The 25,594-nt window shown below is 38.4% G+C and overlaps 1 protein-coding gene across 1 annotated transcript in view; it reads left to right on the plus strand.

Annotated features, from left to right (window-relative positions):
• The window catches only part of SEL1L (SEL1L adaptor subunit of ERAD E3 ubiquitin ligase), a 70,203-nt gene extending 47,209 nt beyond the window's left edge, over positions 1–22,994 (plus strand). The window contains exons 11-21 of the mRNA XM_023205379.2: positions 1,086–1,142; positions 3,011–3,079; positions 5,120–5,197; positions 6,272–6,334; positions 7,643–7,730; positions 8,047–8,195; positions 9,136–9,301; positions 9,852–9,926; positions 11,221–11,393; positions 16,193–16,321; positions 18,751–22,994. Of these exons, the coding sequence (XP_023061147.2) occupies positions 1,086–1,142; positions 3,011–3,079; positions 5,120–5,197; positions 6,272–6,334; positions 7,643–7,730; positions 8,047–8,195; positions 9,136–9,301; positions 9,852–9,926; positions 11,221–11,393; positions 16,193–16,321; positions 18,751–18,960 (1,257 nt within the window). The 3' untranslated portion in view covers positions 18,961–22,994. The remainder of the gene's footprint in view (positions 1–1,085; positions 1,143–3,010; positions 3,080–5,119; positions 5,198–6,271; positions 6,335–7,642; positions 7,731–8,046; positions 8,196–9,135; positions 9,302–9,851; positions 9,927–11,220; positions 11,394–16,192; positions 16,322–18,750) is intronic.
• Positions 22,995–25,594: the final 2,600 nt, after the last annotated feature.

Raw genomic sequence — 25,594 nt, forward strand, 5'->3', positions numbered from 1 at the left:
GGCCAGGCTGATCTTGAACTCCTGGCCTAAGTGATCCTGCCCACCTCAGCCTCCCAGAGTGCTGGGATTATAGGCATGAGCCACCACACCTGGCCAGCTCTTATTTCTTACTGTATCTCCCAGCTTCTAGTAATTTTCCTTCTTTCTGAAGAGCACCCATTTGTATTTCCTTTAGAGCAGGTTCACTGGGGACAAATTCAGTTTTAATTTATGTGAAAATGCCTTGATTTCACCTCCACTTTAGCAGGATACTTTGTGGTTTTGGTTTTTGTTTTGTTTGTTCATTTGTTTGTTTTTTGAGACGAAGTCTTACTCTGTCGCCTAGGATGGAGTGCAGTGGCATGATCTTGGCTCACCTTAACCTCTGCCTCCCAGGTTCAAGCAATTCTCCTGCCTCAGCCTCCCAAGTATTTGGGATTACAGACATCCACCACCACGCCCAGCTAATTTTTGCATTTTTAGTAAAGACGGGGTTTCACCATGTTAGCCAGGCTGATCTTGAACTCCTGACCTTAGAGAGTCCACCCGCCTTGGCCTCCCAAAGTGCTGGGATTACAAGCATGAGCCATTGTGCCTAGCCTGTTTTTTATTTGAGAAAACGTCTCTCTGTCACCCAGGCTGGAGTGCAGTGGCACAACACAGCTCACTGCAGCCTCGACCTCTCCAGGCTCAGGTGATCCTCCCACCTCAGGCTTTCAAGTAGCGGGGACTACCGGCGTATGCTACCACGCCCGGCTAATTTTTTTATTTTTTTGTAGAGACAGGATTTTGCGATGATGCCCAGGTTGTTCTTGAACTCCTGGGCTCAAGTGATTCACCCTTGACCTCCCAAAGTGTCGAGGTTACAGGTGTGACCCACAGCACCTGGCCGCAAATGGTACTTTGCAATTACAAGTGTACGTTTTTACTTTTCAGAATTTTTAGGTTAAAGTAGAATAGCATTTTCAGGAGTTAAGACTAAATCTTTTAGTATTTTGAGTCCTGAACAGAAACCATTTTATGACCAAATCATTTCTTGTTGGTTTTATTTTAATTGTGTGCCAGATGCTACCACTTACTTTTGCCTTGTTTGTGATCATTTTCAGGTTGGTCTGGGACAACTGCATCTGCACGGAGGACGTGGAGTAGAACAGAATCATCAGGTAACTACCCTGTTGCTAGGGCTTTGCACCTCAGTTATAGCAGGAAATGATGTTCTCAATATATTTCTTGCTGAATCAATGCCAGTATCAAACTTGTGTCATTTAAACATCCATCACAAATGAGCTTTCAAGTTGTAACCAACCCCTGAACTTTAATGTTCAGAAGTCAACTGATAGAAAAATAACCAGCAAAGGAGACTTAGGTGGTACAGGTAGAGTTAGGATGGAAACCAGGAGAATGTGACATCTTGTAAGCCAAGCTAAGAGTCTGTCGAGAAGGAAGCCATGATGGACTCTGCCAAATGTTGCAGAGAAAGGTGTAAGGTGAGCTGAAATTTAGATTGGCAATATAAAGGTCATCAGTGGTCTTGACGAGCTGTCTTTTTGATGTAGTGTACGGAAGCCAATTAAGACTAGATGGCAGAATGAATTGAAGTGCATGTCACTATTTATTCAAGAAGCTTGGCTGTGAAGGAAAGTAGCTAACAGAACAGTCATCATTAGAGAGAAATTGGGGGTCTAAAGGAGATACATATCTTGTATGTTTTGGTTTGAGTTTTGTTTTTTATTTTATTTATTCATTTATTTATTTATTTTAAGACAGGGTCTCGCTTTGTCACCCAAGCTGAAGTGCAGTGGCACAATCTTGGCTCACTGCAGCCTCCACCTCCTGGTTCAAGTGATTGTCCCACCTCAGCCTCCCAAGTAGCTGGGAATACAGGTGCAAATGTCAGGCTAATTTTTGTGTTTTTAGTAGAGATGGGGTTTCACCGTGTTGGCCAGGCTGGTCTTAAACTTCTGACCTCAAGTGATTCGCCTGTCTTGGCCTCCCAAAGTGCAGGGTTTACAGGTGAGAGCCACCACACCCTGCTAAGTTTTATTTTTTGATAATGAGATTATAGAATGTGGTTGAGGGGGAACTGGTTCCAAAAGAGGGAGAAGTTAAGTCAGCAACGAAAAGAAGAGGAATAACCAGTGGTACAAGGTCCTTAAAAAAAATGGGCGGCAATACAGTTGAGAGTGGTGATAATGAATTTCTGTGATGCTAGTGTGTTTACTTAAGTGATGTTTAAGTAGGGTCAAGAATTTTTCTCTAAACAGTACAAGAGGAAATTGTATTCCTTTAGAGAACAATGAAAATATGCTCCAGGCCGGGCGCGGTGGCTCAAGCCTGTAATCCCAGCACTTTGGGAGGCCGAGGCGGGCGGATCATGAGGTCAGGAGATCGAGACCATCCTGGCTAACACGGTGAAACCCCGTCTCTACTAAAAAATACAAAAAATTAGCCGGGCGAGGTGGCGGGCGTCTGTGGTCCCAGCTACTCGGGAGGCTGAGGCAGGAGAATGGCGTGAACCCGGGAGGCGGAGCTTGTAGTGAGCTGAGATCCGGCCACTGCACTCCAGCCTGGGCGACAGAGCGAGACTCCGTCTCAAAAAAAAAAAAAAAAAAAGAAAATATGCTCCATGTCTTGAAAAGACTTCTTAGATTTTCCTTTCTCCCAGGTTATCATTAGAGAAATAGACCAAAGAAGTCAAGCTTCTCTTAAATGTCTTTTAAGCAGGCTGATGTTCATTTTGCCTAAAAATAACAGGAGCCTTCTTGGACCTTAAGTTTAGGTGACATAAGAAATTTCTTTGTATCTATAATTATGCAGTGACTTAATGATAAATGGTACAGTTATTTGGTAAAATAAACTTCTAGATGTTCTGATTTCTCTTTCAAAATATTCGTGACTGGCTATTCTTGTTTTTAAAGCACTGTAATATATAACAAGATTTTTTAAATGTTCCTGAAATAATTATTTTGGCTGAAAGTCAAAAGCAGATTCTGTTAAAAACTAATTATTTTGATAAATTCTTTTCTCACAGAGAGCATTTGATTACTTCAATTTAGCAGCAAATGCTGGCAATTCACATGCCATGGCCTTTTTGGGAAAGGTACTGTACATCCTGTGAATGTTTTATGTAATAGCAAGAGGTGTTTGCATAATTAGCATGTATTATGTTCAGGATCTACAATTTACCAAAAATAAATTGGAAATAAAATTTCTAGTGCATGACTATTATATCTTAAAGTGCTGTTCTAAGGCATTGTCTTAGGCAACTTAAATATAACAGTGTTTGTGACTGGGTGCGGTGGCTCACACCTGTAATCTCAGCACTTTGGTAGGCCGAGGTGGGTGGATCACAAGGTCAGGAGATCAAGACCATTCTGGCTAACACGGTGAAACCCTGTCTCTACTCAAAATACAAAAAATTAGCCAGGCATGGTGGCGGGTGCCTGTAGTCCCAGCTACTCGGGAGGCTAAGGCAGGAGAATGGCGTGAACTCAGGAGGTGGAGCTTGCAGTGAGCCGAGACCGCACCACTGCACTCCAGCCTGAGTAACAGAGTGAGACTCCATCTCAAAAAAAAAAAAAAAAAAAACCATACTGTTTGCTCATCATTATGTTAATTCTCCATTGAAATTAACTCTCACTGAGCTGCTACTTTTTATGTATTGTATGCAATAATGAGGAACGTATTCTTGATGCTGTGCAGTTTTTTGCCAAGACTCTCACAGTTACCTATTTCCTTCCATACTGAATAGAGGAAATTAGAGTTTGTTGAAATTTATCTGCAGAGCTTTTAATTGTCTTAAATGTGGTAGCCATGACCCACCTCTTCTCATTGTAGCTATGTTCTCAATCAAGGGAACAGAACATTTAAGTGTAGAAACTTTATAAATAAATTACATATGTCATGGAAGAATCTCAAAACTTTTTCATTATTTTGAAACATACTATAAATCAATGGGTATTTTCACTTCTAAGTAAATCCTGAAGTAAGGAAGTTTAGATGGAATATATCACAAAGGTTTTTACAACAGGGAAATTTCATCATGATTTGCCTCATGATCATACTAGTAATTGGGGTGTGGTAACTACATTTAAATATTCCAGCTGTTCCATAGCATGGAACTTGGTATTTCCCATCTGTTTTTGTTAAGCATTTAAGAACCTTTCATTCCTCTTTTGGTTCTTGCTCTCAATTACTGTCACTGTCTTTAAAAACTATTTTTTAAATGTATTGTTTCTTTAACATGTATGTGAATAAAGGCGGTCTTGACCATTCTGTTTTTCTTTCTCTTGGCCCTTTATCATTCTCCATACCTGATACTCTAATTGTTTAGTGTTTAAACCCTTTTCAAATAAACCTTTTAGTTACTTCGTTTCCTGAACTTAAGACCCACTTGTGATCTTATCCTGGGGAAAGTAGTGGTAGAGGAGAAAGAAGAATGAATGCTGCAAGCAGCTCCCCCTTTCCTTGTTGAATCACTGATCTGATCCTAAGCAACTTACTAACCATTTGACTGCCCTGGAATAGAGTGAGAAAAATGATTTATGCTGGGCTTAAATATTTCTTCTGAGACTAATATATGAGCTGATTTTATGTATTCATGTTTACAAATAAGGCATAAATTTGAGATGGCATCAAAATATATAATTATTAAAATGTTTGCTTTTAAGAGTTTACTTTTAATTCTTTTTTTTTTTTTTTTTTTTGAGGTGACGTCATGTTTTGTGGCCCAGTCTGGAGGACAGTGACGAGTTCTCAGTTCTCTGCAGCCGCAGCCTCCTTGCCTCAAGCGATTTTGCTGCCTCAGCCTCCCACGTAGCTGAGATTACAGGCGCGTGCCACCACGCCTGGCTAATTTTTGTATTTTTAGTAGAGACGGGGTTTTGCCATATGCCAGGCTGGTCTCGAACTCCTGACCTCAGGTGATCTGCCCACCTTGGCCTCCCAAAGTGCTGGGATTACAGGCATAAGCCACTGTACCCAGCCTTTGATTTTAATTCTAAAATATCCTGTGGGGAATTCTAAATTTTTTGGAAAGATTTCATGAGATCTAACAAAACCCAAAAGGAGATGAGAAAGGAGAAAAATGTAATTGGAGAAAGGGTTACAGCTCTTACTGAAGTTGGGATCTGTTTTCTAGATGTATTCGGAAGGAAGTGACATTGTACCTCAGAGCAATGAGACAGCTCTCCACTACTTTAAGAAAGCTGCTGACATGGTAAGGCTTTGTCTCAGTGTACTGAAATGTGTACCATATTACTAATATTTTAATAAATAAATTTGTTATATTAAAGGGTTAATCGTAGCCAACTCACACTATACATTATTGAAACTGCTTATTAAGTATGATTCATGCGAATGTGTTAATTAGACAAAGCCCTCCTGATAAAAAGCAATTTTCTTAGGGACCATATTGTTGATTTTTAATTGTTAAGTTTCACTGAGAAGTTTCCTAATCAGGGAAAGACTGATTTTTAGTAATGGAACTTGAAGTTATATAATCTACCCTATTTGTATTGCAACATGAAATTGAAAAGCTTATATAATAGAGTACTTTTGATAATCATAGTACATAATTTAGGCTTTCTTTGGCTCAGAAAACTGCATATGAATACCTAAAATTTTGTATGTCTTCAGTATGTACACTTACCTCTCTGTCAACTATTATACATGTTACTGTGGTTCCAGATATCACTTGAATGCTTTACGAAGGAATGCTGTGACAGTCTTTTTAAAGATGTCTTCTGTCCCTCTAAGTTTAGGCAAATTCTAGATTTTTTTTCTTTCTAGTCCCAAAACAGTGATTCTCTTTGCTCTATGACACTCCAATAATCCTAAGTATATATTTTTGTCACCTGATAGCAGCATTGCTATTATTACATGATTATGCTCTTATTACAAGATGTTCCATGATACCTTCCCTCTTTATTGGGGTGGGATATTACCAATGAAAAACTGCAAAAATGTGACCTGCTTTTCATTTTGATGAAATACATTAGTCATGCTTTGTGTCATAAATTCATGGTACAGATGGTCATAAAGTAAGTCACCAAAATTGAATTCGAAATGAATTTACTCTTAACTCTTTTTCAGCAAATTACTCAAAGCCCCCAAATGTCTAAAAGTCAATATTATATTTAGTCTAATGAGAAGAAATTTTGTTTTGAACTGAAAAGTACCTTAAGACATGTTTTTGAATATGCTTATAAATGATTTGTTTTGCAGTTATTTATTCTTGCCTATTTTTGAATGAATTCTTTTCACTCTTTTGTCTGATTTCTGTGGTTTGCAGGGCAACCCAGTTGGACAGAGTGGGCTCGGAATGGCCTACCTCTACGGGAGAGGAGTTCAAGTTGTAAGTGTTCAGTCTGACCTTCTGACTTTAATAATCAGTCGGCTGGAGAGGTAGGGACGTGTTCCTTAATTACCTTCCAGTCAGCCAGGTGGGGCTGTTCCGTTGTAAGCAAAGCTGAACCTCTTCCTGTTGTCTGAGTTTGTCTCACTACCACTCCACACCCGACAGACACCCTCTCAACTCTCTTAGAACAGCCCTGTGTCTGGCACTTTCTCCCAGAGGTGTGGAGCTGTTTCTTGTTCTTCCATCTCTGCTCTCTACCTGACCTGCTCTAACCATTTCTCAGGACTTTATCTCCTTGCCTACTTTTTCACTCAAGCCTGACAAAATGCGTGACTGCCTTCCATTTAGGAGGAGGAAAGCTTTCTGTTCTGCCCTTTGCCCCTTCTAGCTACCACCTCTCTTCTCCAAGCCCTTCACTCAGAGTCAAACTAAGCGGCTGCCATTCACTCTTGAGTTCTTAGCAATCGAACTTCTGCTTCATGGAACTATACTCTCTGTACAGATCACCAGTAACCTCCTAAATGTCAGTCCAATTGACATTTTTTGGTTCTCCCTCACTTGACCTCTCCCTTCCCTGGTGTTCTGTCTGTGTCTGGGTTTCCTTGGCCATTGCATCTCATCCTTTGGTGCAGCCTCCTCGTATTGGATGTCCCTGGATTCATATTGCTGTTTCCTTCTCTATATGATCTTTCCAAGTAATATGTCCTTTTGATTTGAGGCTGAAACTAAGAGCTAGGTTTAAGAGCTAGGTTTTTAATATCTATAGGTATTCTCTAACACAAAAGACAGTAATGTGTTCTCATTTTGAGGCCTTGTAGTCATTCTAGGACACTAAAATTCAGTAGTAACCTTTATTTTAACTTTTCTCCTTGGATACATATGACCTTTGAAGTACAATAATAATGTAGTGTTTGGTAAGGTACACAGGGAATAAAAGAATAAGGAGGGAATTTTCCTTTTTTAATTTTAGGAAAATTGAGGTTTAAAAAGGATTAATTGGTTAGCAGAGAAGATTGACTGTTTCTTAATTCCTGTTCTGGTGTTCTACTAGTGTTTATGCTTTCTGAGAGCAGCATACAAATTGTTTCACAAAAACTCTTACTTGCTCTTCTTCACTGCCTTAAATATTAATCCCCCTATGACTTATTGTATATTAGTATCTATTATAAGAATTAGAAAGTGGTCTTTTTAATGGCTCTTCGGGAATATTTTTTATATGCTTTGTTCCTTTTTTTAATAAATCTCTTAACTTTTGAGTATGTCAGCCTTTTGAGTGTTCTCATCATATGACATCTTTTTCTACAGAATTATGATCTAGCCCTGAAGTATTTCCAGAAAGCTGCTGAACAAGGCTGGGTGGATGGGCAACTGCAGCTTGGTTCCATGTACTATAGTAAGTAACATTGGAATTAATGGTGGATACACCAAGATCTAAATTAAGCTGTTTTCCTCTGGATGGCATTATGATATGGAAATGGGTGTTATCAAATTCTGGCTGGTTAAATGTTCTGCCAGTTCAATGATTTATACATCTTATGTTTTTCATTGTAAATTATATTAATCTGTATCAGTATGCTAATTTGTATTAGATTCACATATTTACTCAGTAAGAATTCTTTCATTAGAGTTTTATTCCTCATATATAAGCCTCCTCTGATGCTTAACTAAATCTTAAGTCTATTATCTTGTGTGATTTTTTTTTCTTACAGACGGCATTGGAGTCAAGAGAGATTATAAACAGGCCTTGAAGTATTTTAATTTAGCTTCTCAGGGAGGCCATATCTTGGCCTTCTACAACCTAGCTCAGATGCATGCCAGTGGCACCGGTGTGATGCGATCATGTCACACTGCAGTGGAGGTAAAGGTCTTTTCTACCAGCTTGTGTGTAGGGAGTTGATTTGCCCAGCAGGAAAGTCTGTGCTTTTAATTCTGGTTTTCTTGGTATGTTTTCTTACATAGTTCTAGACTCAGCCTACCTAGCTTTGATATACTGAGGGAAGACTGAGGGGTCAGTGTGTAATTATTATACTTACTTATTACAGTCTCTCCCTATTAGAATCAGCTGTATAAGGGGAGACATTGGTGTCTGCAGTATCTCTCGCACCTAAGACAGTATCTGATAATAATCAGCATCAAAAAAAAATGTGAGCTGGGCACAGTGGTACGTGCCTGTAGTCCCAGCTACTTAGGAGGTTAAGGTGGATGATGGCTTGAGCCCAGGAGTTCGAGACCAACCTGGACAACATAGAAAGAGCCTATCACTTTAAAAAAAAAAAAAAAAAAAAGGAAAGAAAGAAAAAGTTGAATGAATGTTCCAAAAAGGAATGCTAATATCTTCTAATTGGAAATTTTCCTCTTAGCTGTTTCTTAGACCTGGCACTTTAGAGTGACATTGATAAATGCTTAGCAAAGTTTCTAAATCTCCGTACTTTAGTTCACTCACTTGTCAAATGGGGCTGTTAACAGGACTTATGTCATAGGGTGGTCCCTCATGAACCTCACGGGAGGATTAAGAATCATAATACACATAAACCATTAGAACAGTACCTGGGCAGAGTAAATGGTAATTTTTGTAGTACAAGAATTGTGTACTGTTTTTTTTAATAAACCCGTTGACTTCTAAAGAGTAAGTGAAAACTTTAAATAAGTATCTCAAACTTTTCTGTCTATTCAAGAAAGCTGCCAGAAATTGAAAGAGCAAGCTTAATAGTTATCTGTAGCCAAAGTGCGTAAGTGATTTTCTGGCATATCGTTCTTATTTTCTTTTACTGATTTTTTTTTTCCCCCACCTCACACAGTTGTTTAAGAATGTATGTGAACGAGGCCGTTGGTCTGAAAGGCTTATGACTGCCTATAACAGCTATAAAGATGGTGATTACAATGCTGCAGTGATCCAGTACCTCCTCCTGGCTGAACAGGGCTATGAAGTGGCACAAAGCAATGCAGCCTTCATTCTTGATCAGAGTAAGGTTCATTTTAGTCCTGCCTTAGGTTTAAAATGCACGAGTTCACACCAGTGAACTGTTTAATCTGTTCAAAAAGCAAAGCTACTAGGAAACATTCTTTATTATTATAACTGGAACTGAACACACATGCTTAAGTTATTAATATTTTACTTTAGCCATCAAAATTAGTTTTATAACCAGAGTTGACTGTAGAAATGGATTTGACATTCATTTGAAAATTAAGCCCTTTGCATAAATACATTTTTCAAAATACAGTGGATACAAAAACGCCATTTTCCCAACACTGTGTAGAAAAGTGGCTCAATAGTCTCATGATTGGTTCTATAGATAAAACATGTTCCACAAAGTAGTGCGCTCTTGCATCCGGTGATTGCTTTGAACTCACTATTTTAGTTCAGTAATTGTCTAATTTCAGCATTTGTTTTAATTCTTATATCCTAATTCTTCTTTAACTTATGCTTCACCTGTCCTCCCTACTTTGCAAATGAAAATTAAGTCTAGTGCCTTTTCTTAAATGCCTGATTTGTATTTCGTTTCTTTTCCTGTAGGAGAAGCAACCATTGTAGGTGAGAATGAAACTTATCCTAGAGCTTTGCTACATTGGAACAGGGCCGCCTCTCAAGGTGAGTGATTAATTCTAGGATAAGAGTTTTTCACCCAGGGACCTCCCTGTGTTGTTTATCTCCCATGAGAATATTAAACCATGTCATTCATCACCTTTAAATTAAGCAGAAGCCGGGCACGGTGGCTCACGCCTGTAAGCCTAGCACTTTGGGAGGCCAAGGCAGAAGGATCACTTGAGGTCAGGAGTTTGAAACCAGCCTAGCCAGCATAGTGAAACCCCAACTCTATTAAAAAAGCAAAAAAATTAGCCCGGCATGGTAGCAGGCGTCTCTAATCCCAGCTACTCAGGAGGCTGAGGCAGGAGAATCACTTGAACCTGGGAGACAGAGGTTACAGTGAGCCAAGATCACACCACTGCACTCCAGCATGGGTGACAGAACGAGACTCTATCTCAAAACAAAAATAATTAATTAAGCAGAGATACTGTGACTTAATTTGTTTGCATGTTATTCATATTTATTCTTAATATAGAAGTTTCTCAGAGCCAGAGTTTCTAAATTGGGTTGTAAAGTCTTTGTACAACACATTTCCATCAAGCTATGATTCACTCTTTGGTTTCTAGTTTGGTTTCTAGTTTGTATGAAATGGGAATGAAATAGAATATATGATAGAACATTAGTCTGAAACCTAAGAGACTTTTTCCTCTTTTTCTTTTGAATATTTCTTTTGAACATGTTCCTCTCAACATTCTCTGCTTGTTCTTTCTCCAAGCCTAAATGGTCAGTCTGGACTATTTTAAAATGTAAGTGACATGATAAAGTAGAGCCTGATCATTTACATAGGAGTGTTTGTGAAAGAAGGGAGTACAGGTTGAGTATCTCTTATCTGAAATACTTAGGACCAGAGTGTTTCAGATTTCGGATGTTTTTGTATTTGTGTGTGTGTATTGGGAATATTTGCGCATACATATTTTTTGAGCATCCTTAATCTGAAATCTGAAATGCTCCAGTGAGCGTTTCCTTATGAGCATGACCTTTGAATGTCAAGTTTCAGGTTTTGGAGCATTTCAGATTTCAGATTTTTGAATTAGGGATATTAAACCTGTCCCCCAACACACACACCAACTTGGTTTTACCTCTGTCTATTCCAAAGCCTTCTGCAGAAGAGCTACACTTCTAGTTTAAATTTTTACTGGACTTTATAACTTGGCTGAAAGGATTTGTTACAAAGTTTGTGTACTACGAATTAAAATTATTTGTTTTATGTAAGCATGTTAACAGGAGGAGAAAAAAGTTTGGTCTGTTTTATACATACTTTATTTATTGGCAGTTCTGCATTTAACTTTTGTTTAAGGCTATACTGTGGCTAGAATTAAACTCGGAGACTACCATTTCTATGGATTTGGCACCGATGTCGATTATGAAACTGCATTTATTCATTACCGTCTGGCTTCTGAGCAGCAGCACAGTGCACAAGCTATGTTTAATCTGGGATACATGCATGAGAAAGGACTGGGCATTAAACAGGTGAGTGTGGCTTCCAAACATGTTTGAATCATATCATTGTGATTGGGGGAAACACTTGCATTTGAATAGAAAATAGACTTTCCTTGACATTCAGTTGGATTTCAGGCCACTAAATTATGGGCCTGATTTGTAATATTTCAGAAGTCTGCCCTTCCATCTCTCATACTCCAGCACCCACAGATACTACTATCCACGCCGTTTTATTTAGGGATTAAGCTGAAGACAGACTCATGAAAATGGAAGTGCAGTGCTGCCTCTGCTGATAACTACTTGTTTGAGAAACTATCTGTCCGTCTGCAGCCAAATTCTATTCTTTTCAAATTATTTTGACATGTATTAAATGTATTCTGATAAATTTATTTCTGATTCTTATACTTTCCTAATGAAGTCTGACATTCTCTGGACTCATGACTTAAGGTTTTGCCTGTGTGCCCTCAAAAGAAACTGGAAAAACTACAGATCCCCTTGTACATTTTTAAGTTGGCATTTCAGTTTTTTCTTAAGTTTCAAAAGGTCTAAATTCTAGCTATTTTAATCATTAACATTTTTAAATAGAATTAGTTACCCTTAAAATATCCAGTAGACTCTAAATAACAATAATATATACCCACCCACCATTATTAATGTTTTCGAAATATACAAGCAAGTTTTTTAATTGAAAGTTATGTCTTTTCTTGTTCCCCTAAATTTATGCTTTCTACCACGACTTCTGTAGAATGTAATACTAATGTATTGTTTTTAATGCTTAGGTCTTTTATTGATTACTCTAGCATACTTATCTGAAACAAACAAGTGTATAAATTGATTTTGAATTTTTTTTACCAGTGATCTAAGTGTTAAGAAAAATTCATGAGATATTACTAGTCACAGTTGGTCAGTTAATACATTGTTGGTCAAATCTACAAAATACGTTTTGATAAAACTTTGCTTTTTGTATCGTTAATTGAAAATGCATCTTTTAATGAGATAAATGAAGTATTTGTTAAAAATTGAGTTGATTTAGCATTAATTCTATTTTTCATTTTTTAAAATGTATCACTAGAATGTCATTCATATAAATATGTATATGAAAAATGGGAAGAGTTTCACTATAGCGTGGTCACTTAATTCTTCAAACTGCCTTAAGATTTAGATACCAAAAATCAGAGTCACTTGTCATTAGAAATTATTTTTAATGATCAATCCCCTGACCACTTGATAGGTCCCTCTTCAGTTGTGTTGAAAGCAAAGAATTGGAAACCAGAGACTTGTGAAAACATGCGTTCCCTGACACTGGAGCCTTTCACTTTCCTCATTTTCTAGGAAGAGTACAAAAGGCTTTACCAAGACTTATGAAATGGGCTGTTAATTATACTCCTTCCTGTGTCACTTAGAGTCCCTTTGTTGACCTAACTCTGCTTAAGGATTGAGGGAAAGTTAAGTTCATTTTTTGCTAATGCAGTATTTTCTTGACAAAATGCTGCTGCTTTGTTCACATTTGGATGTTTTATTTTAATTAAAGTATGTAAATGTTTACATTTTAAACGTACCTTAATATTTAGAATATTACTAAAATTAGATACTTACATATAGTTCAGTCAAGGCTTAGGAGCAGCAAACTCAGTACATTCAACTTCTGGAAGATCTCTGCCACTTAATGTAGTCATCAAACCCAGTCATCCAGTGTCCCAAATTAGACTTAGCTTCTATCAGAAAGGCTGACGGGTTTTTGTCTTTTTTTTTTTTAAATGGAGATGGGGTACCACTGTGTTGCTTAGGCTTTTCTCAAACCCCTGGGGACTCAAGCACCTTGGCCTCCAAAAGTGCTGGGATTGCAGGTATGAGCCACTGCACCCAGCTGACTTTATTTTTAAATGAAGTGAAGTTTAACATGACTAATATAAAGATCACATGTAAGTTATGGCTTTCATGGAGTACATCTAGTAATAATTTACTGACTGTAGTCAAGATTAAAATGATATAACTAATCTGTTTTTATAATAGGTTATAAAACAAGAAAATTAATGTGCTCTTTTAATTTGTAGTACAACGTCTAACTAATAATAGAAATTCTTGTGAATAAAGAATATGATAAAAGGCATAGTATTCCTTTGATAAGAGTAGGGGGAGGGAACTTTTGTTTAGCTTTTGAGAATAAATAATCATGTATAAAAATCAGTAACTCCATTACTTTTTTTTTTTTTTTTTGAAATGGAGTCTTACTCCGTCACCCAGGCTGGAGTGCAGTGGCACGATCTTGGCTCACTGCAACCTCCGCCTCCTGGGTTCAAGCTATTCTCCTGCCTCAGTCTCCCAAATAGCTGGGATTATAGGCCCCTGCCATCACGCCCAGCTAATTTTTGTATTTTTAGTAGAGATGGGGTTTCACCATCTTGGCCAGGCTGGTCTCGAACTCCTGACCTCATGAGCCGCCTGCCTCGACCTCCCAAAGTGCTGGGATTACAGGCGTGAGCCACCGCACCCGGTCCCATTACTTTTTTTTATAAGACATTGTGATCACCTTTTGTATTTTTTTCTTTTGAGGTTTAAAATATTCATGCTACTAAAAACAATCCCCCATTTAATATAGTTAGGAAAATATTAAATATGAGGATTGACTGTAATTGAAAAAAATCATATTATTTGGTTAAGTTTTAATTACACATTAGTGAATCTATTTAATTACCCCAGTGAATCATCCAATGTATGAATCACATGAAGTTTGATCCATGATCTTGAAAAATACAGCAGTCCAAAAAACCATTTGAGTTATATTTTTCGAAAAACTCAGACACTAACCATACAGTTACCATTATTTGAAGATGTTCTTCTTTTTAAATAATGACACACCCTAAGGACAAGAATAAGGAATAGGTGAAAATAACTGCTTGTATTTAAATATGTTGGCAGGGGGAGTCATTTTTGGTCTTTAACCTTTCTTCCTCATGTCTCATGGAATTCTTTAAGAGTTTGGTATTCTTTGATAATAGGGAGTAGAAATGAGATTTTTAAGTGAAAAGTCCCACCATCCCATTCTATTACATGTCTGAATTCAGAACACTCCAGCCTGGGCCAAAATTAAGAATGACTGGTTTCACCCTTTACAGAAAGATCTAACACAGGTTCAGAAACACAAGATCCCCTACTAAGGGTTTATAATTAGTCAATAAAGGAGCCTTCTCCAGAACCAGTATTTCAAGGTATCTCTTCTGGTGGTAGCCCCTGAGGTTTTTAGACCCCAAGGCAATGCACTTGAGGAAAGAGTGAGGTAGATAAGGGCTGTGCCTTCCTTTTTGCAGAGAAACGTTGCTGTGCACACAGGCCTATTCTCAGCAGATCCCTTTCAGGAAAAAGCACATATGGAAGCTGCAGAACAGAGTCCCTTAACATGTCCATGCCAGTACCTCTTGTAAAATGTTTTTCTTTTTTTGGAGACAGGGTCTCACTCTGTCACCCAGGCTGGAGTTCAGTGGCACCGTTATCAGCTCACTGCAACCTCCGCCTCCTGGGTTCAAGTGATCCTCCCATCTCAGCCTCCCAAGTAGCTAGGACTACAGGCAGGCGCCACCACACCCAGCTAATTTGGCTTATTTTTTTTGTAGAGACAGTTTCACTATATTGCCCAGGTTGGTCTTGAACTCCTGGCCTCAAGTGATCCTCCTGCCTTGCCCTTCCAAAGTGTTAGGATTACAGGAATGAGCCATCATGCCTGGCCTCTGTTGTAAAATCTTGAATGTCTCTACCCCACTTTGAAGATCACTGTCCCAAACTGAAACCAGACGTTGCTAACACTGATTGAAGTTTTCAGTAGCAAAAAATTAGTGTGAGTTTCAGAGGTCGCCCTTGGAAATCTCTAGGTTAACAGTGCTAATGCATAGATACATGGCTGTATCCAGCATATCTACACAGCAAATGAGATGTTATGTTGGGGGAAAATGAGTTTTTTAATTAAGTTTTTCAATATTAAGCAGTTAGATAATTAAACGAATTTTACCCAAGTAAAGCTTGGCATTTTTCTTTAGGTGAGGGAAACTCATTTTATTTTTTTATTATTTTTTTTTTTTTTGAGACGGACTCTTGCTCTGTCCACCAGGCTGGAGTGCAGTGGCGCGATCTCAGCTCACTGCAAGCTCTGCCTCCCGGGTTCCCGCCATTCTCCTGCCTCAGCCTCCCAAGTAGCTGGGACTACAGGCACCCGCCACCACGCCCGGCTAACTTTTTGTATTTTTAATAGAGGACGGGGTTTCACCGTGGTCTCCATCTCCTGACCTTGTGATCCGCCTGCCTCGGCCTCCCAAAGTGCTGGGATTACAGGCGTGAGCCACCACGCCCGGCCTGGGAAACTCATTTTAAAATGAAAACCTTGGCTGGGCGCGGTGGCTCAAGCCTGTAATCCCAGCACTTTGGGAGGCCGAGATGGGTGGATCACGAGGTCAGGAGATCAAGACCATCCTGGCTAACACGGTGAAACCTCGTCTCTACTAAAAAATACAAAAAATTAGCCGGGCGTGGTGGTGGGCGCATGTAGTCCTAGCCACTCGGGAGGCTGAGGCAGGAGAATGGCGTGAACCCGGGAGGCAGAGCTTGCAGTGAGCTGAGATCTGGCCACTGCACTCCAGCCTGGGGGACAGAGCGAGACTCCGTCTCAAAAAATAAAATAAAATTAAAATAAAATAAAATGAAATGAAATGAAATGAAATGAAATAAAATGAAATAAAATAAAATATCTCAAAGGTAAAATAAATTTGTCTAATATGTTCACTAAATATTTTTACTTATTTTGACAAGAAAATGCATTTTTGTTTCTACCTATATTATAGGATATTCACCTTGCAAAACGTTTTTATGACATGGCAGCTGAAGCCAGCCCAGATGCACAAGTTCCAGTCTTCCTAGCCCTCTGCAAATTGGGCGTTGTCTATTTCTTGCAGTACATACGGGAAACAAACGTAAGTGGTCCATGCCTCTTTTCATTAAAATATAAATCATGGAATATCTGTCCTGGAGGTTTGCTTTTCAAAAGTTGAGAAGCACAGGGAAGTGTGTCGGGCAGGTATCAGGTGTGTTCCCTTCTTCCCCTGGGCTCAGGTACCAGAGTACCTTATCAGGGAAGGGATAAATGCAGACACAAAGCAGCTACTGCAGTTTTTAGATAGCGTTTGACACTTCCTAACGCTAAAGCATTTTTCATGGAGGCAGATGTTTTCTGGTTTAGGGAAAACAGACTAACGGCAGTTTGAAACAGTATTTAATTCAGTAAACATTAAATCAGATGACCGCCTGGCAGTGACTCAAACCAGTCCCTTTAAAAGAAAAAGAAAAAAAAAAAGGAAAACCTGAGAACCTGCCCAGGTTGTTGTACTTCAGATTCTTCTGATAGTGAAACATTAAGTTGAAAACACCACCTGAATTTTCTTCTCTAAAAGTAGCGTAAATTATTTAAATAGGCTAACGGGAGAACCTATATAGAAAGTGGGTTACCCATTTTCTTCAAAATTACCAACTTTAGTTGGCAGTACTGATATGTAGGTACTCTTGGGTTCTGCCAGCTTTATATTTTGTTTCTAGTACTGTAGTTCCTAGAATGGATTAACTGGTGCAGCATTTCACTCTGAAAGCCCTAAGATGTTCAGAGCCCTTGTTTCTAACATAGACTTATTCAGGACAAGAGAAGTTTCCTCAGGACCAGAAAAGGGTGATGTTTCACCCTTTTGTTAATGGCTTTCAGTATTAGATTCAAGAACGGGCTTTCCCTCATGTCTGTCACAGGTATAAATGTAGTCCATGCTGCTCCAGCATCAGTGAAAAGAAATGGACTTGTCTAGTCCATGCACCTGAAGTCCTCCACAGATAGGGCTCCAGAGCACTGGTCCTGTGGGACTCTGGCCTCCCAGTCGCTTATACATTCATTGCATGGTAACATGAGTCAGGTGTGCTGTAACCACTGCCAATTGAAACAATCTTTGTTCCTTTCATTAAAAAGCCAATCATGTGGCAGCCTCTTTCTCTCTCAGTACCATTGGAGACCCTTCTCTCTCCCAGTTTTTATTACTCACTGTTGGTTATGGTCTAGGACTTCATCTTACAATATGCTGTACTGGGTATATTATATCTTTGCTATTTGTGGTAATACAGAAGTATAAAGAAGACAGTAAAAATGCCCCATAATCCTACCACCTGGCTATTCCAACTAAGAAGAAAAAGAGAGTACAAGACTAATAAGTAACGATCGTAAGAAAGTCAGACAGTACAGAAGACCACAAATCTCCCATCCCAGATTCTTCCCAGAGAACACAATTAGTGGTTTCTTGTCATTTTTTTCCAGAAAAATTTAGCACCTGTACCTACAAATGTGTTATAGAGATACTTCAAATGTAATTTTATTTTAAAAATTATACCCCATATTTACTATCCCTTAATGGGTAAGTATAATAGAAGTCAGAAAGTGTCAGAAATAAGTGATATTAAAACAATTAAAATACCATAGCCTAAGGATATAACTTTCAGGTTGCAATTCAGATGTTAAATATTTTGTGTTTTAGTTAAATCCTAATTGAGAAGCATTATTTATTCAGCTATTAAATGTTTGAATTCCTGCTATTTTCAATTACATGGAGACAGTGAAGTGGCCCCACTGTCATGAACAGAGCTTTCCAGCTGGTGTGCTGTCACTGCCAGTAGATTCGCTGTGCCAAGATACTAATTTCTCCCCTTGGCTCGCCACTGTTTTTTTTTTTCTTTTTTTCTTTTTTTCTTTTTTTTTTTTTTTTTTTTGAGACAGAGTCTCGTTCTGTTGCCCAGGCTGGAGTGCAATGGCACAATCTCAGCTCATTGCAACCTCCACCTCCTGTGCTCAAGCATTTCTTGTGCCTCAGCCTCCCAAATAGCTGGGATTACAGACGCCCGCCACTATGTCTGGTTAATTTTTTGATTTTTAGTAGAAACGGGATTTCGCCATGTTGGCCAGGCTGGTCTCGAGCTCCTGGCCTCAAGTGATACACTCACCTCAGCCTCCCAAAGTGCTGGGATTACAAGGCGTGAGCCCCTGTGCCTGGCCCCAGTGTTTGTTTGTTTTCAAATATTTTCTGTGAAAAATGGTTAAAATTAGTGTATTGGATTACTGGTGGAAAGAACACTGTCAAACATTTTATATTAAATGTCAGCTGTTATACATTAATAGCTTAATTCCTCAGACACATTATTTTGAGCTTCAGTTGAAGGCTTTCAAAACCCTTGTAAACATACACACACACACATTGCAAAACATTTTTGAAATCAATTATTTGAATTTCTGTACTTACCTCTGGTGATGTAACTTTCCCAATTCCTTGCCTGACATTTTAGTGATAATAATGGTTTCTATATTATTTTCATTAAGATTCGGGATATGTTCACCCAACTTGATATGGACCAGCTTTTGGGACCTGAGTGGGACCTTTACCTCATGACTATCATTGCGCTGCTGTTGGGAACAGTCATAGCTTATAGACAAAGGCAGCACCAAGACATGCCTGCACCCAGGCCTCCAGGGCCACGGCCAGCTCCACCCCAGCAGGAGGCGCCACCAGAGCAGCAGCCACCACAGTAACAGCCACTGGGTCCAGCCTTGATCAGTGACAGCAAAGAAAGTTGTCTGCTGGGAACACACTTGCATTTGACCTTGGATCAGCGGTCACCTCCCGGAAGAGGCACGGCACGAGGAAGCATTGAACTCCTAAAGCTGCTTAGAATCTGATGCCTTTATTTTCAGGGATAAGTAACTCTTACCTAAACTAAGCTGAATGTTTGTTTCAGTGCCATATGGAATAACAACTCTCAGTGGCTTTCTTTTTTCTTTTCTGGAAACATATGTGAGACACTCAAAGTAACATCTACTGTATCCAGCTATCTTTCTTGGATCCTTTTGGTCATTATTTCAGTGTGCATAAGTTCTTAATGTCAACCATCTTTAAGGTATTGTGCATCGACACTAAAAACTGATCAGTGTAAAAAGGAAAACCCAGTTAGTTGCAAATTTAAATGTGTTCGAAAGTCTGAAAATAGAACTTGCCTTTTAAGTTTTTGGAAACTTCAACAACTGAGAAACTCTTATCAGTCCACATGCAATTAGATTTATTCAGCATATTCGTTATTTTAAAAGGGAAGGTTGGGCGGTTTCTTATTGGTGATTGTCATACGGTATACCATACTCCTCTCCTTCAAAGACTGAAAGGCCTTGTTTAAGGAGCTTTTTGTGAGCTTTACTTCTTTGGAATGGAATATACATATGCAAAGCCTTGTGAACTGACTCCTTGCCGAGAATTTGCCCCACCTACTCTGTAATTTGCTTGTTTGTTTTGAATATACAGAGCCTTGATCCAGAAGCCAGAGGATGGACTAAGTGGGAGAAATTAGAAAACAAAACGAACTCTGGTTGGGGTACCACAATCACAGACACAGACACACTTTTCCTAAAGTTGAAGCATTTGTTCCCAGGATTTATTTTACTTGGCATTTCTTTTTGCACAAAGAACACATCACCTTCCTGAATTCTTTAAATATGAAATATCATTGCCAGGGTATGGCTTACAGTGACTACTATTATAATACTAAAACTCAGAGAATCAAAGATGGATTAAACTCAGTGGTTGATGAAAGCCAACACCTGTCTATATTGTTCTGTACTATTCAGGTATCTTTTTATTTCTGATAGTTTTATATTATACTAGAAAGCCAGCCACTGCTTAGCTATCTTAGTCACCATTTTCTCACTACTAACATTAGGAAAATCAAGGCTACTTGATTTTCAGGATTGTCTGGTTAAATAGTATGGGGAAAGAAACTGAAGAGCTTCACATAATCACACACGTGAAGGAATTAAAGCTTAAACTGAATTTGTATTTCATTTTATTGTCAGATGGTGGTGTTCACCAGCCTGTATCTTGTCTGAGACTGCATTTGTATCTGAGCGGGTTTTCTATGCCTACTGATGTCAGTCTGTTTATACTGACCTTCATGCTTTTTTCCCAGAATCCCTCATCTGCCAGAAAACTTGAAAAGTTTATTGCTTGTAGAGGTGTACTGCTTTGATTTTTGAAGTTGGGGTAGTAGTTAGAACTAGATTTAACTAGTCTATAATGAACATGAAGGCTTTTAAATGTGAAGTTGTATGCCTTTTTTGTGTTTAGAGAATTATGGGAAACCTGGTAAGCAAAACTTTCCTCCCAGATAATTGCTTCCAAATTCAAAGAGTTGGTCACCAAGAGAACCATATGTATGAAAGCATATCTGTGAAAGGTAGGAAATTTACCCCCGCTAAGTGTAATGTTGCTTTAGGCAGCTCTTGTAAATACTAAGACTTGTTTGGTCTCTTACACGTAGAGGTTTGAGTTCAGTTGGTACAGTACTTTGGTGTCTCCACCACTGCCCTTCTCCCCGCTTCAAAATAAGCGTAATCCATGGTAGCAGCCACACTTCCTTTAGAAGGAACTGTTATAATTTATTTAAAAGTTGAAAAACCACCCAAGATGACTACCAACTTTCACTTTTTTTTTCTGCTGTCCACCCTTATTTTTCTTTTAGCAAGATTTTTATATCTAACTTTCCTTTCCTCCATTGAGTACATGCTTTGAGAAAACATTTCTTGAAACAGTGTGTGCCACCTAAGGCTGGATGGGAAAGTGCAGTCTTGTTCTTCATATAATAACCCACTTCTTACTAGTTTACCACTTGCCTTTTTTTATTGTTAATGTTCTGAATTTCCTTTTCTTGGCTTGTTTCCACTTTGTTTTACCCTGGGTCATTTGCTGCCAGCAGTTTGTGAATGGTATCTTTCAAATAACTTAGTTCTTGTGGCTTCACTTAAAGACTGTCTCAAAAATACTTTGCTCTTTTCTTCTTTTTTGTTCATGGGACATGGTACCTAAGCAAATAGGAGTTGGGTTTGGTTTTTCTCCTAAAATAATGCTCAATACTTACCTAATCAAATGGCATCCATTTGAATAAAATGACAGTAACTAAAGCTAGTTAATGTCAGTGACATTAAACTAACTCAGGATTCAGGAGTTTTAATGTTAGAATTTAGACTTAACAGATAGAGTGTGGCTTCATTTGTCCATGGTAGCCCATCTCTCCTAAGACCTTTTGTAGTCTGTCTTCCTGCCTTGGAACGTGATGACAGTAATACCCTGTTTAGTATTCTCTTGTGCATTTGGTTTGTTGGTTAGCCGACTGTCTTGAAACTATTCATTTTGCTTCTATTTTATTTTACAGAGGTAGCATTGGCAGGTTTTTTTTTTTTCCTCTCTCTCTCTGTTTGAAGTTTCAGTTTCTGTTTTCTAGGTGAGGCTTATTTTTTATTAGTAGTCAATGACAAAAAAAAAAACTAAATCAAAGATGACTTCTTTTCAAAATTTATTATTTAGCACTTAACTCAGATTAATTTATAAATTATTAATCTTGATACTCTTAAGGATTTGCTACTTTTCTGTATATTAGGTTAATTTTTACCTGACATGTGAGAGTCTTACCACTAAGCCATTTTGTCTCTGTACTATTGGGAAGTTTTGGAAACCCCTGCCAGTGATCTGGTGATGATCTGATGATTTATTTAAAGAGCCATTGATGCGTCCAGGAAACTTAAGTATTTCATTAATATATATATAGGATTTTTTTTTTTTTTTTTTTTGCTTTGTCTTTCTCTCCCTTCTTTTATCCTCATGTTCATTTTTCAGTGTTTTGGAAGTATGCATGCAGGCCTATAAATGAAAAACACAATTCTTTATGTGTGTAGCATGTGCATTAATGTCTTAACTACATATGCAAAAACTTCCTTTACAGAGGTTCGGACTAACATTTAACATGCACATTTCAAAACAAGATGTGTCATGGAAACAGCCCCTTTACCTGCCAAGACAAGCAGGGTTATATTTGTTTCAGTGACAGCTAATATTTGTTTTGAAAGTGAATCTCATATGTATATATATTACACATTATTATGACTAGAAGTATATAAGAAATGATTAGAACAAAAGAAAATTTCTATTTTCATGCCAATATTTTTCATCGGTCATCGCTCTCAAATATAAATGAAAATATAACACTCCTGAATGCCTGAGGCACGATCTGGATTTTAAATTTGTGGTATTCATTGAAAAGAAGCTACATTTCTCCACCCACTTGGTATTTCAAGAAAATTTAAAACGATCCCAAGGAAAGATGATTTGTATGTTAAAGTGACTGTTGGCACAAGTAAAAGTCCAATGTGTGCATGAAAAGGATTCCTTGGTTATGTGCAGGGAATCATCTCACATGCTGTTTTTCCTATTTGGTCTGAGAAACAGGCTGACACTATTCTCTTTGATTAAAAAATAAACTCATAAAACTCATAATGTTGATATAATCAAGATATAACCACTATAAATATGTAGAAAAGGAAGTTTTAAAAGACCTTAAGCTGGCATTGTGAAGGAACACCATGGTAGACACTTTTTGTAAATGTATTTTGTATTTAATGAAATGCAGTATAAAGGTTGGTGAAGTGTAATATAATTGTTAAACAAACATCCTGTTAATAGAGAGATGTACAGATTCGTTTTGTACTGTATCTTGAAACTTGTGAAATAAAGATTCCACCTCTGGTTATCCTGTATGCTGTAATATACCACAACCAGGCATCTTTCCAGACAGACTTTTTTTAAGCTGAATGATTCAATTTTTAAATGTTTTTTGGAAATTCAAAAGCTTCTGAAAACATTCATTTGGGGCAATTTGAATTCATGTTTCATTTTAAACTCCTGAAATTCAGATTTTTACAAGTCCAATATTGCCCTAGGGAGAGCATGAATTTGCTAAGAAATGTGATTTTCTTTTCAATCTCCGATCATCTTTGCCCTGAAGCGGCCTGTGATATATAGTAAGCGTGATTCACTCTAGCCTGATGATAATATAATTTATCTAAAGTTTGTTTATGCATTACCTTGTGGCAGGAAATTTTTAAGAGACACGTACAACACAATAACATCTATTTAGACTAAACATGCTCTGAGTAAAGGAGAAATGAAAAAATATGAAATCAAGAGTGAACATGTACCCAAAATGCAACTGGAAGTGGGCTACAAATTTGGCCCCCAGCTTCCCAGCAGGCAACCCAAAGAGGTAACTGAGGTAAAATGTTCCAGCTTAGAAGCATTAGATCTTGGATAGAAAGCCTGCACGATGCAAATTGTGGCAACTGAGATGTCAGATCTCAAATTTTACTTGTGGGAGCACAGTCAGTGACCCCAGATGACCTTGACTGACCTAAAAGTTGTAGGGGAAGTCGGATGTCGGAACCTTAACACCAGCAGGTGACCATCCAACCTGGGGCAATACCTGTTCACCACTTGGCCTCTTTCTGACAAGTCCCCTCCATATTCACTGGCTGCAACTTGATGAGCTACAGCCTCTTTCCTAACTTCCTTTATGATGCTAATTTAGGTTGGTTATACCAGCTTAGAAGTATGTTTACATTAAGTTACAGCAGATACACAAATTAGATGCAAGTAAAAAAAAAAGAATTTCTGTAGTAGAACTATGAAAAAAAAGGAAATTTTTTACTTTTTGGGTATTTTTCTATGAACAAGAAAAAGCATTAGAACCTATCAGTTCAAAAGGAGGTACTGCTTTGTAATGGGCTTTGTACATTCCTTCTCATGTCTTGCCACTACTTTGCCATCAAATTGAACAAGCTTTTCATTAGATCCTGAAAATTCACCACCCTAGTAGTTTATTATTGGTATTATAATTTGAGTAGAACTCTGATTTTCCCTAGAGGCCAAATTCTTTTTATCTGGGTTAATTTCTTTGAAACATAACAACGTTAATGCTGAATTGTATATTAAATCCCATGTCTTAAAAACTGCACAATTTTTTCTCGTGTGAGTGGAATGTGGTTAACTGAATTTGGAATGTTCATATAATTTGTTGCTGCTCAATCCGGTTTCCCTTTGCCCCCTCTCTACCGCCCGGTATAACCTCATTAATTCACCTCTCAGACTTGGAAAGAATGTCTCATAAGTCTTGGGAGATAAGAGATTCAGGTATCCCATGTAAGGATTCTAACTTCAAAAATGAGTATGTCATTGAGTTTTACTCGATTCAAGATTTAAATGTGGGCAACAGAAACCTCTGTTCTTGGAAACAGATTTATTTCAGGATGTGAAAGCACAGCTGTGGGTTTCAAGAGTTTGCACACCTGCGTTTCCTCACCCTTCCTCCGTGGCTGTGCCCGTAGATGCTTTTCTTAGGAAAATTTGATTAATTGAACTTTTTTTGTTCTAAATGCAATGTCCTGAAGTGAGTAGAGACTAACGCTGGCTGTGCGTGCGTGTGAGTGCATGGTGGTGAGGAGTTGGGGAGCCTTCTGGCTGATTTTGTTCCCCTTAAGTACTAAAAGAAGAATTTACTTGAATTTCTCCAACCTGTACATGTATTTTCTTTTACCTACCATTTGGACAATGTTCTGTGGCTGGTAGCATCTTAAACCTCTTTTCTTTTTTTTTTCTTTTGAGACAGGGTCTCACTCTGTTGTCCACGCTGAGTGCAGTGGCTCAATTAGAGCCCACTGCAGCCTCAAAACTCCTGGGCTCAAGAAATTCTCCCACCCCAGCCTCCTGCATAGCTGGGACTACTAGGGTGTGCCGTGTGCCACTACGGCCAGCTATTTTTTTTATTTTTTGTAGAAACGGTCTTCCTATGTTTCCCAGGCTGGTCTCAAACTCCTGGGCTCAAGCAATCCTCCCACCTCAGCCTCCCAAAGTGCTGGGATTACAGGTGTGAGCACCATACCCAGCCCGTCTTACATCTTTCAGTGCATGGAAATGTACTTCCAGGACTGCGAGAGCTGAGAAGAGCAGGGTATTTTCCCTGTAGCCATCTTTGGACCCTAGCTGAATTATGTGCTGCAGGTAAAAGCACCCACACTGGGCCTTTTTTATTTCAGAAGGAGGAAAAAGTGATTGAAGCCTTAAGTTTGTGTAATTGGTATCTGTATTTCATCACTCATTTGAGACTGAAAATTAATTAAAGCCTCATAACTAGACTGTTGTTTTGTGTTCTCACGTTAGCTAAACCAAAGAATCTGTTGAGTCTCAACACAGTACAGTAAGTTAAGAGAGCACATTTGTGCCTTAGAGCAGTTAAACAGGAGAAACCCATGAACAGAGATGAAACCCAAACTTTACTACAGAGAAATGAAACTCCAT

Source organism: Piliocolobus tephrosceles, chromosome 6, assembly GCF_002776525.5.
Source record: "Piliocolobus tephrosceles isolate RC106 chromosome 6, ASM277652v3, whole genome shotgun sequence".
Taxonomy (NCBI): Eukaryota; Metazoa; Chordata; class Mammalia; order Primates; family Cercopithecidae; genus Piliocolobus; species Piliocolobus tephrosceles.